At 23.8% G+C, this 19447-nt stretch overlaps 5 protein-coding genes across 5 annotated transcripts; 2 read left to right on the top strand and 3 right to left on the bottom strand. All coding sequences in view use genetic code 6, as the record gives it.

Annotated features, from left to right (window-relative positions):
- Positions 1–912: 912 nt before the first annotated feature.
- On the bottom strand, positions 913–5609 carry TTHERM_00945230 (hypothetical protein; the record flags this gene model as incomplete). Its single annotated transcript, XM_001026630.2, has 9 exons — positions 913–1707; positions 1829–1920; positions 2197–3442; positions 3663–3866; positions 4078–4236; positions 4329–4574; positions 5068–5142; positions 5204–5374; positions 5544–5609. 9 exons carry the CDS (start codon positions 5607–5609, stop codon positions 913–915), a joined length of 3054 nt encoding a protein of 1017 aa, XP_001026630.2.
- Positions 5610–6558: 949 nt separating this feature from the next.
- On the top strand, positions 6559–8358 carry TTHERM_00945220 (SEP domain protein; the record flags this gene model as incomplete). Its single annotated transcript, XM_001026629.3, has 1 exon — positions 6559–8358. One exon carries the CDS (start codon positions 6559–6561, stop codon positions 8356–8358), a length of 1800 nt encoding a protein of 599 aa, XP_001026629.1.
- An 825-nt stretch (positions 8359–9183) lies between these two features.
- On the top strand, positions 9184–10485 carry TTHERM_00945210 (transmembrane protein, putative; the record flags this gene model as incomplete). The annotated part of the gene is made up of 3 exons (XM_001026628.3): positions 9184–9491; positions 10019–10227; positions 10307–10485. 3 exons carry the CDS (start codon positions 9184–9186, stop codon positions 10483–10485), a joined length of 696 nt encoding a protein of 231 aa, XP_001026628.3.
- An 859-nt stretch (positions 10486–11344) lies between these two features.
- TTHERM_00945200 (ABC1 family protein) lies at positions 11345–13789 on the bottom strand (the record flags this gene model as incomplete). The annotated part of the gene is made up of 8 exons (XM_001026627.1): positions 11345–11460; positions 11516–11762; positions 11877–12125; positions 12191–12516; positions 12606–12687; positions 12747–12968; positions 13019–13140; positions 13204–13789. The coding sequence occupies 8 exons, from the start codon at positions 13787–13789 to the stop codon at positions 11345–11347; spliced, it is 1950 nt and encodes a 649-aa protein (XP_001026627.1).
- Positions 13790–14697: 908 nt separating this feature from the next.
- Positions 14698–18321, bottom strand: TTHERM_00945190 (hypothetical protein; the record flags this gene model as incomplete). Its single annotated transcript, XM_001026626.1, has 1 exon — positions 14698–18321. One exon carries the CDS (start codon positions 18319–18321, stop codon positions 14698–14700), a length of 3624 nt encoding a protein of 1207 aa, XP_001026626.1.
- Between the last annotated feature and the right edge of the window lie 1126 nt (positions 18322–19447).

Below are 19447 nucleotides of genomic sequence, written 5' to 3'. Positions count from 1 at the left end.
TATTTATTTATTATTTTTCACATCAAAAACTTAATAAATCAATGAGTGAATAAATTAATAAATTTAAAAAAAAATATCTTTGTAACTCATAATTTTAATAAAACATATTTCTTTAATTTAATTTAAATCTAACAAATTAAATTAATTTTTGTTTTAAATATTAAAAGGTAACTAACTCGTCTAGATTTTTCAGATTTCTTACAGCTCACAATAATTTTGTGCTCAAAATTAAAAAAGAAAGAATTTTAATTAAAAAATAAATCTAATTTATTCATTTTTTATATTTAGAATTTGTTTGGAAATAAATTTTCTTATTGAAAACGAACAAGTAGATAAAAAACAAATTATTTCAGAGTAATGTAAAAGTAGAAATAAATTTACTTTATTTATTTATTAATTAATTTTGTTAGAATAATGCTTAAAATTGTACAAATAATTAGATCAATAAAGAAATAAATATATTTATTTATTTACAAAAGTTATGATACAATTTTAATAATAAAAAAAGCTTTGTTGGTAATTGAAGAAGTAAAATAAAAACCTATACAAAAACAGAAAAATATTTACAAATTTCTTAAAATAAGATATTGAAAATATTTAATTTTGTTTGTTTTAGTGATAGAAATGAAAGCGAGGTCTATTTTTATTTTAATTTTGTTTAGTGTAATTTATTTATAAGAAAGAATAAAAGAAGTTTAAAATGTTATTTATTATAATTTTAGAAATTGAATAGTAAGTTTTATTGTAATATTTCTTTTATTTCGTGTTCTATAATTTATAGGTTATATTATTTATTCATAGTAGGTAGGAGAATATTATTTAGTTAGACAGATTCATCAATTTATGATAATTGACTGCCTAACTACTTTCAATTTTTTAACTATTGTTTTTTAAAGCCATTTTTTTTAAATTTCATAAAGGTTTTTTCTTGAGAGCAAACTTTGGGGGTAAACTTGAAGGCTGGAAAGTAGTTTACTTTTTAATTCTATAAAGGTTGTTTGAAATAACTTAGACATTTGGATTATTTTCAAAGGTACTCTTTCGTTCAAAATTGGCTCTCTTTTCAATAGAGAGATTGCTTATAATGTTAACTGAAACTTATGAAGATTAGTTAAGAGCATTTTATTGAGGAGTTGTAGAAGGATTGAATGGCGTAATCTTATTTATATTTTTTTAAATAGGTTTTAGTGAGCTATATTTATTTAAGCTTGCACTATTTCTTTCTTTTACTGAACGAGAAGTTTCATTTTAATCTGAAAATATATCTCTTTGTATATTGCTGTTCATGTAATCTGTATTTTAAGAAAGCACTTTCGATTATATACTATAGTTTTATTGTTAGTTATTTGACGAAGCAGCGATGATTGGCGATAGATTTTACTTATTTCTTAATAAGAGAGAACCAGAAGATTACTATCCAGATATTTAAGTCAGTGACGCATTTGGTTTTTAAACTAATAATGAATGAGCAGTAGGAACCTTTTCATTGATTGAAGATGATATTGTGTCATTACTATTTGAACTATTTCTACGATTCTTCTTTGAATCTCCATTTTATTTAAATATCAAAGAAGAAGTTATAGTTGAATTTTTTATATTCCCTTTGTTGGTAGTGTTGGAGCTGATAGAAGTCAAAGAAGTATTTTTTGGAGTACTAAAACTTTTTGTATTTCCTACAGAAGGGATTTTCTTAACGTTTATATTTTTCTTTTAATTAATAAAAATTAATGGTTAAATTTTTAATAATTAATCTTTATTAAATGAAAATTATAATTTTTACTTAATTTATTTAACTGGTTTTTTAAATAATACAAATAAATAATTTTACTTTTTTAATGATAGCGCCTCCTGAAAGCAGGCCTGAAGGTATTTAAGAGATTGAATAAGGATTCTTGTCAATTGTGTCAAACGATCTATAATCTATTGTGTTATAATAATATATATTTTTATATATTTTATAATTTTATCAATTATTTTTTAAAATATTTAAATAAATGAATTTTTAAAGTTAAAGTTTGAATTGTCTAATTTTTTTTAAATAAATTTTAAGCTTAAGATTTAAAAAAAATAACTTAATCAAGCTCATTTATTTTTCCATTCAGCTTTACATTTTAAATTACATTCAAAATTAAATGGATTTTATAAATTTTGCTCAGTTCATAAATTCAATAAATATTTATTAATAAAAAATATTACTCTTTTATGGATTATTGATGCTCGTTTCGTCTTCATTTTCTTCAATAAAATCTTAAATTTCATCCAATTTATCAGTTTCTTGCTCATCTTAGGTGCTTTAAAAGGAATCAATGTCTTTGAGGTTTGAGTGTTATTACTGTGCTATTTTAGCAGTTTCTTAATTGTTGTCAAGAAGTAAGTGAATTATTAAAGAATCAAACTGATCTATATGAATAGCATCTTCTTTAAAAATACTGCATCTTATCTTGTATATCAAAGTGGCTAACTTTCTTCTCACATTAGGCACTTTGTCGTTATATAGTTGAAGACTTTGTATAAGATTATATTGTTTAAAGAATGATTTAGAGAACTTATTGATACACTCTTCTACAATCTCCAAGTAAATCATTCTCAGTTAATAAGATCTTCCAGCATATAGCTTGCTGTTTATTTAGCTAAAAATGTATTCTCTCTAAGGCACCTACTTTTATTAGGCTATCAAGAGAACCAAGTTTTTAGCAGCTAGCTTTTTTAGTTCGAAATTACTTTCTAGTATGCATTTAAATAATATTGGGGCATACTTATCTTAAATAATACTGAAATTAAATGTGCTATTTGTTTATTAAAATATCTCTAATAAGGATTTAACTAGTCTCCAACAAGGTGATTTAGTATTCTATTCTATGCAATTCAAGATTTCAGTGAAAATTTCTTGGATCATGATTGCTCCAACACCCTTTTGGTTATTGTTTGGTGAGAATATTTAGATATTATTTGAAGTAGACAAAGGTGCTGACTGAGGATGTTGATTCACACTGTTTCCATTATGATTATGAGAATGGCTGATTTGGTGTTATTGATGCAACAATTATTTTTGTAATAATACTTCTTATTAGAAAAGAAACTCTAACACTTAGCCCAATTTTTTTGCCAACTCAATTCTTATCTCATTATTGTCTTTTTCACCAAGCATCTGCTTTATGTGTTGTTTGAGTAAGGTCTTTGACTCCTCAGCACCTAAGAACTTAACTACTTCTGGAATAATTTTAACAGCTTAAATTCTAACATTAATTTCTTCATCTTTCATCAAAGCATGAATATATAACTTAATTAGCTTATCTTTCTATTTCTTCCCAAACAACTATAAGATACAAGGATAGTTAAAAACTATGTTCTCTCTTATTTCTTCATTTTTACTTTCTACTGAGTCATATATGTATTTAATTAACGCTTGATTCGAGTCTCTTTGATTTAATTCATTTTCAAGCTTTTTTTAAAGCATAAAAAATTATTATTAAATCAATTCCAAAATTATTAATTGAGTTTTTTTCAAATTTTTTGATTAATTTAAATATTTAAAATAAATTGTTTTTGTAAAAAATACTATTTTAAAAATAGCGAATGCTGAAATGATTCTTAAAAAACAAAAACAGTTTAGTTATTTCTTTTCTATTACTGGAAATTTTTAAAATAAAAAGAAATTTTACATGGTAAATTAATGGACCTAATTTTTTACAGATTGTTAGAACAATATCGATGTCGGAATCAAAAGAAATCAAATAATTTAGCACTGGGATAATTTTCTCAAGTTTAGTTTCAGAAGAAAAGTGAATTAGGGTTTCAGACAGAGTTGTGATGGCATAACACCTAATTTCTTTATTCTCGTTGTTGTTTTTTATGATTTCAGTAATCTATTTTTAAAAATGAAAGAATAAAAATTGCATAACTTAAATGGATGTGTGCTTGGTATTTGTTTGGTTATATACTCTTTCATTTAAGCTTATTATAATGAGTAAATTAAATTTATTATTTTTTGCAGATTAATTTATTTACTGAATGACTTTTAAATATTATCTTTGTACGATTAATAAAAAATATTGCTTAGACCAAATAAAGTATTACCAAAGGAAGCCAGTCGTAATCGAGCTGAGATTACTTTAGAAACTAAAATAATTTAGGACATATTTCAGAGACTATGGATTTTTTTATTTGGAAGTCATTGAATTGGCTGAACAACTTGATCAGATTCAAGAGATTATCAGATATATTTTTGCCAAGATACTATTTGTTTAATAAGTAAAAAAAAATTACTTTATCAATTCAAAATATTTTTCTATTTTAAAGCGAATCTATTTTTATCTATAAATTTTTACTTAGATAGAAGAAGCTATCATCCTAATAGAGGAGTATTTATTAGTAGTAGAAGAACAAATGCTGCTTAAATCATAAATTTCTGCCAAAACTTCTTTCTGAATTTCAGGAAAGGGTATTTCTGTAAGGAGTTTTTAAAACACCTCAATCCATGTATCGACAACTTGAATGTTAGAATTATGCAACAAATTCATGGTTAATTAAAGAATATCTTTCAAGAATTCAATTTGCCTGAAGCTCTCAGATTTCTAATTAAAAAAAAATAAAAATAAATAAAAAAATAATGCTAATTTTAGGATATTTGATGATTTATTTATTTAAAGAAAATCTCTTATGTAAAATAATTAGAAATAAATCAGAGTATTTATAGATAAGACAAAATATTCGTTATGTATCAGCTATATTTCTAAATTCAGCCAAATTTCATTTGATTTGCTACTCAAATTTGCAATTTAAACTTAAAACAAAATAATAAAACAAACTATTTAATGATTGATTATGAATATTCCCCAACTAATTAATTAAAAAAAAGTGATAAATTTTATTAGATTTATCAAAAATAAAAATATGCACATTATGTTTTTTAATTATTCAATTATAATCAATCCCTATCTTGCATTTAATTGATTGATTGATTACTTTATTAGTTTTGTGTTGGATATATTATTTGATAAATTCAATTCTAATATATATAGTTCATTTTTATGTTTATGATTAAAGTTGTAATTAGTTAATTCATACCTTTTCTTCTATCATTCGGAGAAATGAGCGACCTGCTTCTACTTAAATTTATGCCTCCTGGCTCTCCACCTATTTCTTTATATTAAAATTTGTTTTGTATTTCTATTTATTAGTGCTTGATTTTTTGTTTATTTACTGCAACCATAGTCATAAGTTTCTCTTCAACTCCTGACTCCTAGATTAAAAGTGGTAAACTCTTGTATATAGCTAGTCTCTGCACCAGGTCACCAAAGGAAAGTATTTCTTTAGTCCTCTAGATGGTGCTCAAATCTTCAGAAAGTGTGTACTTGTTAATTTCTTCTTAGCTCTTTTCGATATAAATATTATTAAGTTATGATAAATGCTATTTGAATTAAAGTAGCTGGTTCAAATAGTGTTATAATCTTCTTGAAATCAAGTTATATAGAGGCTATGTAACCCCTTCGGACATATAATTTCGTTTCAAGCGCGTTTGAATTTATTTACAAAAAATATACTTTAGTCTCATAGAAGTACTCCTTTTCGTAGCTATAAACATCTGAGCTAGACCAATAATCGTCCATTATATATATATGAAGAAATACAGTATTAAAAGTATTTGAATTGATTTATTTCTTTTGTAAATGAATGAATTTTGTTTGTATTATTTAATTAGTGACTGTTATTTCCAATATTAATTAATTAATTTTTGTTTTGTTTCTTTTTTCTTAAAATAATATTGTAATTAATTATGAATATTATTCTTTCAATTAAACAATTATTAAAATTTTAATTAATTAATTAATTCATTCATTGTTTTGTTTGCCAAACCAAACCTTTAAGCCAATTAAAAATAATATCGTAGATTGTTATCTATCTATGATAATTAATTAATTTCCTAAATAGTTAATTTAATCAAAGGAATATTTTGACTATTAAATTCTTTTTATAAATTTTAATCAAATAACATATTTACTTTCATTAGCTCTAAAAATAAATTTATTAAATATATTTAAGTTTAATACGTTAACTACAAAAATACATTGAATAATTTTATTAATAAAAACAAATTTGGATAAAAAATTATTATTACAATTAATTTGAAAAATCAAATAAAATCTTTTAAAAGTTTTAGTTTTTTTTAAATTAATCAAAACTTTTTTAACATAAAATTTAAATTAGAAATCATATAGAAAATTAAATATGTATGTATGTATGTATGAATATATGTATGTATTTATGTGTGAGAATAGGCTCTTTGAATTTAATTGAATATTGATATTCATTCAATTCTAATGCCTGTGTAAAATCAAGAATATATTGTTTTTGTATCAAAAAATGAAGTTTTTATAATTAAAAATTGATACATTACATTCATAAATTGCATTGAATGATTATTATAAAAAGTTAATCAATCTTTCAAGAAATTTAAAAGATTAATTTCAATTTTTTGTTTTTTTGTTTGTATTGTTAATATTTTACATAGGTAATCAGATTTTAGTTAAAAAAAATAAAGCAGTTTAAGCTTCATAAATGTTTTACAAAGGAGATTTTGATATTAAAGAAACCTGGAATAGCGAAGGTGATTAAGGACACATTTCTTCTAAAAATAATAATAGTAATCCCAAACCTTCTAATAAAGCTAATGTTGAGACTAATACTCCCAATATTATGCCAAAACAAAATTATGGGTCAAGACCTTAGTCAAATTATAACAACAATAATTTAGAGAAAAAGCCTTCTTCTATTTTAAATTAAGCTGCAAAGAATTTAGTTGGAGGTGGTGGTATAAATGTTTCTACAAGTACAAATAATAACAGTGGTTCTAACCCATAATTAGATGATGATTTAGCTAGGAGGTTAATTAAAAATTTATAAATGGAAGGTCCTCCTGAAAATTTATTTTAAAAGAAATTGCATCCGGTTTATGGTTCGAATCCTCCACCTCCTTCAGCTCCTAAAAAAGGATTAGGGTAATAAGCTTCTAGAGGTTCTTTAAATAGTTAATAAGATCAAGATTTATTGTCAAGCATGGCTACAAGACTGCAAAAAGCTGAATAATTAGTTAAAAATTAGAGAGAAGAAATAAAAGAGAAATCAAAGGAGATAGAGGGATTGAAAACAGAAGTAGAGATTTATAAGCAATCAAAAGACTCTGAAAAATCTGCTGAAGAATTGAGAAAAATCAAATAAGAAAATTTACGTTTGCAACAAAAAGTTCATGCAATGGAGAAATTTTTAGCAGATTATGGATTAAAATGGACTCTTGATGAGAATGGTGATGAAGTTTTGAAAGGCGATTTTGATAAAGATAAATTATTAAATGATGTTAAGAAGCCTAAATATAATTACCATTTGCCATCAGAAATAGATTTTAATGTTGTTTTGAGAAGGATAGACGAATTAAACTATATTGTAGAAAAAGAAGGTAATGCATAAGAAGTATATAAAGACGAAAGAGGTTTCAACAGAATACGCAAAATGGATCCAGTTCCTATTGGATTTTACAAAGATGGCATAGCAATAAAAGGATTCAAATTCTTCAAATACGGCTCAGCTGAGTCTAAATAAATTCTTGCTGATATTTTAGAAGGATATTTCCCTTATTAACTAAAAAAAACCTATCCTAATGGGTGTCTTCTCAAAGTAATAGATAAAGCTGAAGAAGATTATAATCCTGAAAAATTAGGCAAAAAAATGGCTAACATTCATAACATGGATGAAGATTAATTAAAACCTATGTCAAAGGATGAATTCTTGCAAAAGCTACCAAATAAAGTTATAAAGGATGGATAGATCATAGAAATACGTTCAGAAGTTCAGAAAAAACTAGATGGAGCTTAGAAACCATTAGAACTCCAAAAAATAAAAAAAGAAATTAAAGACTTGGGATTGTAAAAGATCGAAGAGGCAGAAAATAAAAAGTTGGAAGAAACAGGCAATGTCTAAGTGTAACAAAATTAAAAAGGCAACGAAGGGAAAAAACGTAAAAAAATAGCACATGATGTATTGGAGGATGGTTCGATAAAGGTTCATACTGAAGAGTATTTATCTGTACAAAACTAAACCATCTCTTAAGAATAAAAAGAAAATATTTCAGAGCTTAAAATTAGAACAACAAAAAATGGATAAAATATAGTCATTTATATAACAATCGATGCAAACAAATTAATAAGAGATGTTTATAGAATACTTGATGATTTCTCTGACTATTTCAATTATACCTTATCAACTAATTATCCAAAGAAAAACATCCCTAGAGATTGTGCTGAGACTTTAAAAGAGCTTGATCTTTTCCCAAATTCCGTCTTAAATCTATAAGAAGTTAAATGATTTTTTTAATTTAAATAATAATTTCCGTTTATAGTCTTTCATATGAATAGTTAATTCATCAAGTTTGTTTGATAAAATAGATATTTTTATCAACCCTGCTTCATTTTATATAATTAATCTTAAATATTACTTATGAAATAACTTTCAAATTAATTAAAATATAATATTAATTAATCACATTTCATGTTTCAATATATTCTTTTAAATAAAAAATGATATCAATTAATTTTATTATTTCTTTATAAGCATTTATAAGCTAATTTAAAAGAAAAAGATAAAATAATTTCATTAATAATTTAAAAATTTATCAATAAAAGTAAATCATAAATTTATAATCGAAAAAATATCTAAAATGAATAAAACATATCTTTGGAAAACTAATTAATTATTAAAAATAAATACTTCAAAATGGATGTGCATAAAACAAACAAACAAACAAATAAACCAATAAACAAAAATATTTGTCATTTAATTTATATAAAAATATTTACACTAAATAAATATACATTAATATTGAATAGAAATTTTGTATGTATGATATTTATTATTTATAAAATAAAGGTTTATTATGTATGTATCGAATAGGAAAGAAATCTTTTTTATTCTTATTTGCGATTTGCTTTGGTAAATAGCTAGTTTATTTGTTTTTTTGCTTGCTTGATTGCTTGTATTTTAGTTAATTAAATAATGAATTAGTTAATTCCCTTTATTGTTTTCTATTGATTGTACTTAGCAAAAGCAAATTGATTTAATTAAATATAAAGTTAAGATAAAATATTGAAAGGAAAATAGGAATAATAAAATTTCTAAGTAAGTATAAAGAAAATGGAACTTAATAGCTCTGCCAAAGAAGATAGTCACTACGTTGGTGTTTTAGGATACCCAAGTTAGCACGACCCCCACACACTTCACCCAAAGAAGCATGATAGCACTTTTACTAAGGTTTATGCCTGTAGAGATATGCTCTGGGATCATCACTGGGAAGTTAGAAATACTCTTTATGCTGGTTTTAAGGGAGCTCTTTTGGGTGTTGCATATGCCTCTGGTTTCGGTTTAATTAGTAAAACAGTTCCTTCAATTGTCCTTAAAAAGATGTTCCGTTTTGTCCGTAATAATAACTTTGGACACATTAGGTAAATAAGAACTGATTAATACATAATTTTGACAAAATAATCAAAATATTATGCTTAATAAGATTCGAAATTATGAATAATATGTCAAATTAGATTTTGAAAATAGCGAAATTAAAGATAATGTCAATTCTAGAAATAATTAGCGAGTATTTACTTAGGTTTTTAAATATGAGATAAAAATATAGCAAAATGAATTACAAGTGTTGGATTAACTTTAAATTAAAGTTTAAAAAGAAAGTCTAAATCAAAAATTAAAATGAGGCAATAAATATAATTCAATTCAACTCTATTCAGATTTGCTATTTAAAATATCTTAGATACTTGGCAGAATATAGAAGAAAAAAATCTAATAGAATGATGGAAAAAAATATTTTATTCATCAATTGAATTTTGGGAATATTGAAAATTTGAATAAATAGAACAATTCTTTAATATTTCATAATTAATTTATTACAAATGAATGAATGAATGTCATTTATACATATTATCTTTCTTGAATAAATAAAAATAATAAATTTATAATATAGAATCATGTAAGATTTATTGACTCCCTATGCATTAACTGGTTTCGGTTTGGGTTCAGTCTATTATTTATATTAACACAATGTTTGGGAAAACAGATCAAATAAGTGGCTTGCTGAAGTTCTTTCAAATGCTCTCTTCTTCTAAGTTGCCACTGCTGTCTGTGTTAACCCTGGATTCCATATTTATGGCATGGTTGGTGGTATTCTCTTCGGTAATTCTATTTAAAAAATTTATATTATTAAAATAAAACGAAATTGATAAATTAAACTAATTTCTTTAAAATAATTAAGGTACTCTTAAGTATGCTTTCTACAACTCTAGCTTCTTTTAAGAAAAGGAAAGTATTGGTTCTTACACCACTTTTGGAGATTTATCAGAAGAAGAAAGAAAAAAATAAGAATATAAAGATTACATCTAATTTTTAGGAAACTATCACAAGGTCAGAAATGGATAACTCGTTGACTTGTGAGATTTTTGAAATAATTAATTAATTATCTTTCAATGCTATTATTCTTTGCTAAACTAAAAACTATCTTTTTATCAGTGGTTTTCTTGCATTATTGTATGTATTTTTGTCATCATAATACTTAATGGCAGTCATTTCAACTCTCATTCAAACTATTTTTATTCTTTTTATATTGTTCATTACATAGTTTAAGTTCTTATTTTTTATAAAAAATAAAATATTTATTTTTAACATATAACAAAGTAATTAATTAAATAAATATAAATAAATAAATACCTTATTCAAGATATATTTATTTATTTTATCTATCCAATTTTAGATAAATACGATCCTTCTAAAATATATTTATTTGATATTAAATATAATCAAACTAACTAAAATTAAAGCTTACTTTTTTATTAAATATTAAAAAATAAAATAAATAAATAAATTAGAAGTTGAAGTTTATATAGACAAGTTGAAATAAATTTAATTCATTATTTAATAAAACTTTAATTTAATTTTTAAAGAATTTATCTAAATTTATTGTTTGCTTTGTTACCAAATATATATTGAAAAAATAAATTTATAAGTCGAAGTAAATCAATCCACACAATAAATTCATTTTTTAATTAAATTTTAAATATTTTTTTTCTAAAATAATTTATTATTTAGTTAGAAATAAATTAACTATTAAAAAAATGAATTTTTTTCAAAATAAGTTTGGTTTAATTGAAAAAGATTTTTTCGAAAATTATAATTTAGTTAAGAATGAAGAAAAATATATACAAATTGAAATATATTCACATAAATAAATAAATTAATTTTTAATAAAATTTAAATTTAATTTATATTTATTTTTATTAGATTTTTTTAATTTTTCTCAGAGGAAAGTACGAGTTATTCCTTGACGCTTTTATTTATATTCTTCGTAAAGAGGTAAAAATATTGATCTACAGTCATAATTTGATTTCATTTTCATGCTGAGTAAAAAGGCTCCTGTTAAGATAAAATAAAACTTTTGTTCAACTATAAAAAAATATTTAAAATTTACCTGATAATTTTCTGTGTATTGAGTAAGTTTCTTATGGAGGAGGACAAAGTCTATTCTTAAGCATTTAAGGCATAAGCTTATAAGTTCTAGTTGTAAGAGTTTATTAGCCAAAGTCATACTTACCTGTAGTTGCAAAAGGCTCACCTACAGTAATTACACTATCAACATGAGCAGTTTTCATAGTTTGATTTTCTTCTCCAGTCAAATAACCTAATTCTCTTGAAATATCAAGAACTCTTTGTCTATCCTAATTTTAATTGAAATTAATTTAAAGTTATAAATAAATCTCTTTAGTAGTTTTAAGTTAATTTCAACTAATTATTTCATATTAAATTTTTTTAAAAGTAATTAATTAATTTACTTTTATTGTTGCTGAGTAAATAACATCGATATATTTATCCATGAACTCTAAGGAGTAAGTATGTACTCCACCAAAATCAATTAAATTAAGCTTATTTGTCTTTCTATTAAAGTAGTAATTAGAAGGGTTTGGATCTGTTTACATAGTTTGGAAGAGGAACAATTCCTTCAAAGTAACCTTCATCAATCTTCTTCCTATGTCATCTCTTAATTCTTATGGATAATTTTCACTTATGTAATCAATTGTGTCCTATTTATTTTTGAATGAAAAAATTCTTTAAATTTAGATTTTATAAAATTTTAAAATAAATTTACTCCTTCAATCAACTCAGATACCATAATTCTTTCAGTAGAAAGATTTTCAATAATTCTAGGAATAGTAAAATCTTCATCATCTTTTAAAAAATTATACATTTTAATTTGCTTTTCTGCCTCTAAAGTATAGTTGCATTCCTCATGTAATTCCTTTCTACTATAATCAATCAATCTATCTAAGAACATTTATTTAGGGAATACTCCAGTGTATATCATAAGTCTTCTTAAATTATTTAAATCGCTATCAATACTCTCCTTCACTCCTGGATATTAAACTTTAACAGCAACCTTTGTACCATCTATAAGTACAGCTCTATGAACCTAACCTATTCAATTTTATTAAAACAAATAATTAAAATATTTTAGTATTTAAATGGTTTTTTTCTCTAAATTTTAATAGCAATTTAATTTTTACCTATTGATGCTGCTGCAAAAGGCATTTCTTCAAAGGATTAAAAGTTATCTTTCCAATTTTCACCTAACTCTTATGCTAACATCTTTATAGCAAGAAAAAAGATATTAATTAATTTAAAGCATTTTGTATTTATTATTTTACTTTATGTAACTATTTCTTTGGCATAATATCTGCGGACTGTCTTGCCTTTTCAAAAGCATCTCTAACATGCTTAGGAATTACTTCATCTTCTTGAATACTTAATGCTTAAGCTAATTTAAGAGGAGCTCCTCTCATCTTGCAAAGTCCTTAAGAAAGAACGCTAGCATTTTCTTCAGAGAGAAGCAATCCCTTTATTCCAGCTCCTGATTTTTGCTTTCCACCCTAAAATTTTAAAATGAATTATTAAATGATTCTAAATTATTAAATCATACAATTGATGTTCTAATAAGTTCTTTTGCAGCGCCATATGCTAATTAAACACCTAAAGTACCAAATCCCCAAGCTCTAGAAACAGAATTAGAAGGGATTGCTTTCTCATCACCAACTGAAAATTCTATTAAACAATAATTATTCATTCATTCGCTCAAATTTAGATTTAAAACAAATTTAATATTACATTAATTGTGGACTATTTCTTCCTCTTCTCCTTCTTCTTGATTTTGCTATTTCATGTTCAATTAAACATTATCATTTTTTAGAATAGGCTTTTCTGTTATATCATTGCTACTCTTTATGTCTTATTCTTATTTTTATTTTAATATAGCCTATTGCTAAGCTTCTTATGCTTTAAGTTGCTCTTAAATTTTAAGCTATTCTAATCTATATAATCTATCCTTTTCAAGTTACTCCTATATTTTTAATTGTTCTTTTAACATTTGCTCTTCTTATTACTTCTAAGCAAAAACCTTTTGTTTTTCTAATTCAGCATTCATCTTAGCTACTCCTTCTTGAGTAGCATCTTTTGAATTGATTTTTTAATTCTATTATTACAACGGTTAGTTATTTAAGCCCTAAGCTTGCTATTATTTTTGCTGCTATATTTAAGTTTAAGTTGATTTAGTTTAGTGAAGGAGTAAGTCTGTATTGATCACTTCATTATGATTTTTAAGTAATCCATCTGCTACTCTGTATAAACCTCTAGCAACACCGGCTGAATCTTGAAGTGCTTGGCTTTCAATTAACTTTTATAAAAATTATCTCATTCTTTTAGTTGTGAAAATTAATTAATTTAAAAACTAGTGAATGAATATATTTTAGCCAATTTAAAAATAGTTAATTAACCAATAAATCTACAAATTAGAAATTTCTGATTACTTTTAATTTTTGTAATCCTAACTAGAATTTTCTTTTTTAGATACAGAATAAAATAAAATAAATTACTTTACAATTTTACACTTTTTAATTTTACTATCAAAAACCTACAATATTTTTTTCAACTAAATATATTTACACAATCTATTTTTAATTTGTTCGAAGTTAATTTTTTAGATAAATGCAAAACATTTAAATGATAAACACAATAACTATCCTCTTGATATAGAGTAACTAAGTGTCTCAAAAAAAATGTATTCTTAAATATCTATAAACAAATTCGCCTTGATATTTACTTAAACTTAGGGCAAATAATGAAGAATTTGGTATCAAAGTGTTTTCATTATTTTAATAAATATTTTGAGATATTTCAAATATTTTTTAAGCCATGTATACACAATCTATTATAAATTTGTAAGAAGCTAAATTTTTTAGATTAATTGCAAAAATAATAAATAATTCTTCAAAGTCTGAAATGACTTATCCCTATATTTACTTGAATTTAGGGTAAATAATGAAGAATTTGGCATAAAAATATTATTATTATTTTTATTAAAATTTTGTGAAAATTAAAAATATATTAAAAATGTAAATGAGTGATTAGTTCATCTTAACAAATTGTATTGCATCAATTAAAATTAATATCGCCTTCAAAAAAATACTTTTTTATACATATTTTACTTTAAATAGAAAGTGTAAAATTAAATAATTTATATAAAATTTATAATTAGATAAAAAATACAAAAATTTTAATATAAATTTATGTACAATAAGATTTAGTAAGTCATTATTCATTCATTCATTATTATTTTGTTAAAAAATGATTTATAAAATCATTTATATTTAAAAAGAATTCCTTTTACAGACAATCGCTGATTCTAGAGAAAGCGACTTTATTTCCTTCAACTAGGAACTGAGAGTTGAATAAAAATTCCTTCATTAGTTTGATTTATTTAGGATCTGTTACTTTCATGTTATCAGGAAAAATCGTATTTATTTGCTTTAAGCTCATATATTATTCGTTATTAGGATTTATAATTGAAAGTAAAAACGATATTTTATCGAATCTACTCCATTTCTGTTCTACTATAAAAGCTTTAAATCTTAAAAAATCCTTCCAATAAAACTGAATATCGGTTTCTTTACTGCTATTGAATTGTTAATCTACCATATCGTTATTCAATAATATAAATTTCAAAGCTGGCTTTAGCACTTATAACTCTTTCAGCCTTTTAAATACAGTAAAAGTTTCTTTTAATATGCCGAGTTTTGTATGTAAACATTTTTAAAATAGATAGATGGTTTTTTATTTTGTAGAAATTTGATCTTTTTATTCAAATTCTTGAAGAAATTCTTAAAGAGGTTTTTCCATAAACCTTTGGCAATTGTTTGCTAAGATTAAAAATTATCCAAACATGATGTCTAGCTCTTCTTTTGTATAGTTAAAGAAAGCATCTTTGTAAAGTATTTCGCTGATTTGTCTGCTGCTGCTAAAACCAAATTTTTTTAGAAATTCTTTATGGAATTGTTCTGCAAACTTTGCATCATGCACTTAGTTTACTAAAGTTCTTTTGTATTCTTGTTTTTTTGATAATCTCAACTTGTTATTATTAAATGTTAAGTTCATATTATTAGAATCATATGTTTGCTTGATTTAATTTAAGAGTGTTTTTTCCTCTTCTAATTAGAAATTTATCTCAAAAGATTGAGAATTTGGCTAAAAGCTATTACTTTAGTGAAGTTGGTTTTCTGGTTAATAATTCTAATTGCTGACATTTACTGTTTATGAAATTATATTCTGCCTTAGATATTCAGGAATTTTATCTTCTCCTGTAAAATTTGATTGAAGCTCTTAGCCTTAACCAGAGTATAATCTAAGTTTTTCTTGAGCATTTATGTTAATTGAGGCGTTTACACTAGAAAAATTATTTAAATGAGGTGATAAGTTGCTGTTTGGCTTAGGGATATTTATATTTTTTCTCACTTTAATCCATTTTGATTTAAAAGGATAAATCACTTTGTCTTCGTTAAAATTATTTTCATTTTGTCCATTAGTCTTATAAGCTGTTGTGGTGACAGCAAATTACTTTGGGAAAACTGCAATAGAATCCAGACTTGAATCAACGTTTATTTATTTTATTTTTTTTGCTTGCTTTTGTATTTTTTAGATTAAAAATTTATCAAATAATTATTAATTGTTTAATCTAGAGAGAGGACTAAGTTTGTTTTTTTAAGCACTGCTGTTTCTACAACTTGAATTTCTGCTATATGAATACATATTTTCTTCCAAAGGGTTGAATTGAAAGATTTTGTTTTCGGTTTGCTTATAGTAATTTAACGAGGAAGATATTTTACTCTTTTCATGCAACAGAGTATCATCAATACTTTCTAGCCCCAGCGATGCAAAATGGTTATTGTTATCAGCTTTTAGGTTTTAGTTTTGGGTTTCTTCTTTTATAATTTAATCTTCATAATTTTTCTTTGAATCTGACCATAATTGCTCATTTTAATTTCTTTTTTAATAAGGCACGAAGGGAGATTTTTCTCTTTTATCAGAGGGCGATTTTTATCTCTTTTGAGATGGAGAGTTTACCAAAACATCTCTATAATTTAAAGGAGTTTAATTTTTAGTGGCAACTTAAGGCGATATCAACTTATCTTAATCTAATTAGGTAGCACTTTTTCTTTCATTGTCATTTATGATAAATGATTTATTATGGTTACTTGCTTACGATGACTGTTACTAAATTATATCTGCCTTTCTTGGTTCATATGAAGACTTTTGTCTTGGCTTCTAATTTAATATTTTTTATTTAAGATATTCGAAATTGGTCTTTCTGGCTTAGTCTTCTATCGAACTATCAAACATAATGTCAGTTAAATTAATATATTCTAACTGAGAAGAACTTGCGATCATTAAATTTTAATTCATATCAAGATCAGAATATGGTAGATCGTTTAAGTCTTAAATTTTTTACAATAAATGATCATAGTAAAAACAATAATCTTATTTTTAGCTATTATTTTTAGTTTAGTTCTTTTAGACAAATGAAGGAAAATGGAATTTCTTTCTTTAACCTTTATTTTCTCTTGAATCAAACAGATTACAATCGAAATTTAATTCTTTTAATGGCTTCTTTTCACTTCCATTAAGAAACTAGCTAATATCGTCTAAGTCTTCAAAAAAATTATCCATATTTCTCTTAATTTAAGCCCAAGCACCATCGTTCTTGATATCTACGACCTAGCCTTTTACTGGAATATGTATTGTTTTGATCTTATAAGAAGGAAACTAGTCATTTTATTTTATTAATCTCTCTGATAGAGTATTCATGTCAAGCTTTCTAGTTAGTGTTTTGTTGCATCCACCTTGTCTCTTTTTATTCATTGAAACAAGCTCTAAAGGCTCATAAAACATCTTTAATTATTTTAACTCTATCATGAATTAAGTAGGTATCAGCACTACAATTAAATAAAGCTTTCGAGTATAATTGAATGTATTAGTTAAAAAAGCATCTGTCTAACTTAAGTTGCTCTATTAATTGTTATTTGTCTTTTTAGAAGTAGTAGTAGAGGGTATTATACCAAATATTTTAGCCACTTCGCTATTAGGCATAAAAGAATATCTGTTAATAGGATTTGATGCAGCTGAAGGACTTAAAGAATCTAAATCAATTGAAAATTAATTATGAATTGATTAAAACTTTTTCGCCTTAGATATTTTTTTATCTCTGAATTAGCTTGTAGTCATTACTTACTCTTCCTCTTGCTATTCATCAATAACACTGTTGCTTTAGTATTTGCTATTTTAATCAAGCAGAGAAGATCTTACTCCAACACTAGCATTGTACTCTCTTAATGGGTTGACATAAGAGTTTTCAACATTTTCTTTTGAGTGAAATTTATTCTTACTTTCTCTAAAATCCTAATTCTAAGATAAGTTCCTTTCTTTTGAGGTGCTGACACTTAGAGATTGGTCATAATAACTATGAAAATTTTATAAGTGGTTTGGTGGTTTTATCTGAAAGTTCAGCATTTCCTTGGTCTTAGCACTATATTTAACATTTCTGTTAATCAGCTTTATTTAATGTCTAAAAGAAGAATCTGGCTGGATGTAAGAAACATACATGTATTTTTTTTGGCGCAGCTATTCTTCTGCTTATATTAACTTTTGCTAATTAGGCTGTATGCTTATTCCTTAAATTATATTTTCTTCATTTTAATTTTATTGACTTTAACGTTAGATTTATAGATTGTTTTAAAAATCTTCCATCATAATTGCGTTTTCTAAAAGATTTGCCATAGTACTATCAAAGCTTTTGGTATTTTTACTAACTTCTGAAAGTGTGCTTTCATCTTTATCTTAATTCTTTGACTGATTAGTAATCTAATAAAAGCATTCCTCTTTTTCATTTTCTTGCATTTTATTTTCAAAAGAATAATAATACTAATAAATAAATAGATCGTTGATTGTATTCTAATTATCAAATTATTAATTAATTTTCAATACCAATAAAATTAACAAATTTTACAAATTTTTATCAAACAAAAAGCTAATTTTTAATTATATTATTAAAGATAATATCTAATTGTTAAATACAATTCATCTTTGAGCAGATTTCTAAGAAATAATATCCACTCAATTATATTTGTATGTTTATAAGATAAACTATCAAATTATGTTTGTTGAATTATAAAAAAAATTTATTTTTATTAATTTAATAAAAACATTTTAAATAAAATTTTTCAAAATTAGATGCTATTAAACAAAAAATTATTTAAAAATAAGAGTTTTTGTCATAATAATTTATGAGATTACTCGTTAAAGCTTAAAAATAAATCATAAACTATTTAACTTTTAATTTAAGAAAATCAATTTTTCTGTCATCAATTAAATTAAACATTTTTTCATTAAAAAGAGCAATATTACATTTTTTTATAACTTTTTAAAATTAAACAAAGGCTAACTAAGGGAGGAAGAGAGCCTAAAGATAAATAATTTTTTTTAAAAAAATAAAGCTGATTAAATAAAAATTCTCCTTAAATTCAAATCTTCCTTTAACATGCGCACCCACGGTACTTTTTTTTCTAATATATTAACATATAAATAAAATAAAAAGTATAATTTTTTGAAATAAAATTTTGATATAAAAAATTGATTTCAAGAAAATTAACAATTTCTAAAATCTATTAAAATAATATAAACTAAAAAAAAATTAATTATTTTTATTACATCTAAATTAATGCAGTTTGCTAACTCAGAATTTGATTTTGATGGAGGAATATTATAAATAATTTAGTTAAAAATAATAAGAAATGAATTAATTAAAAATTTTTTATTAATATTGAAAACAAGTAAAAGAATCAAAAAATAATAAAATCAAGTAATTCATTTAATAATTAATTAATTTCCTATCTTTTTCTTTGTTGATATATATAAATTAAATTAATTTTAAAGGAGATTTGGCAATGTTTTTTATTTAATGATTTATAATTATTGGAAAATACATTGTAAAACAATATTCTGAAAAGATTAATATTATTCAAAA

Source organism: Tetrahymena thermophila (genome assembly GCF_000189635.1).
Source record: "Tetrahymena thermophila SB210 genomic scaffold scf_8254006, whole genome shotgun sequence".
In the NCBI taxonomy this organism is placed as follows: Eukaryota; Ciliophora; class Oligohymenophorea; order Hymenostomatida; family Tetrahymenidae; genus Tetrahymena; species Tetrahymena thermophila.
The sequence above is the reverse complement of the archived record's forward strand: the minus strand, read 5'-3'. Positions and strand labels throughout refer to the sequence as shown.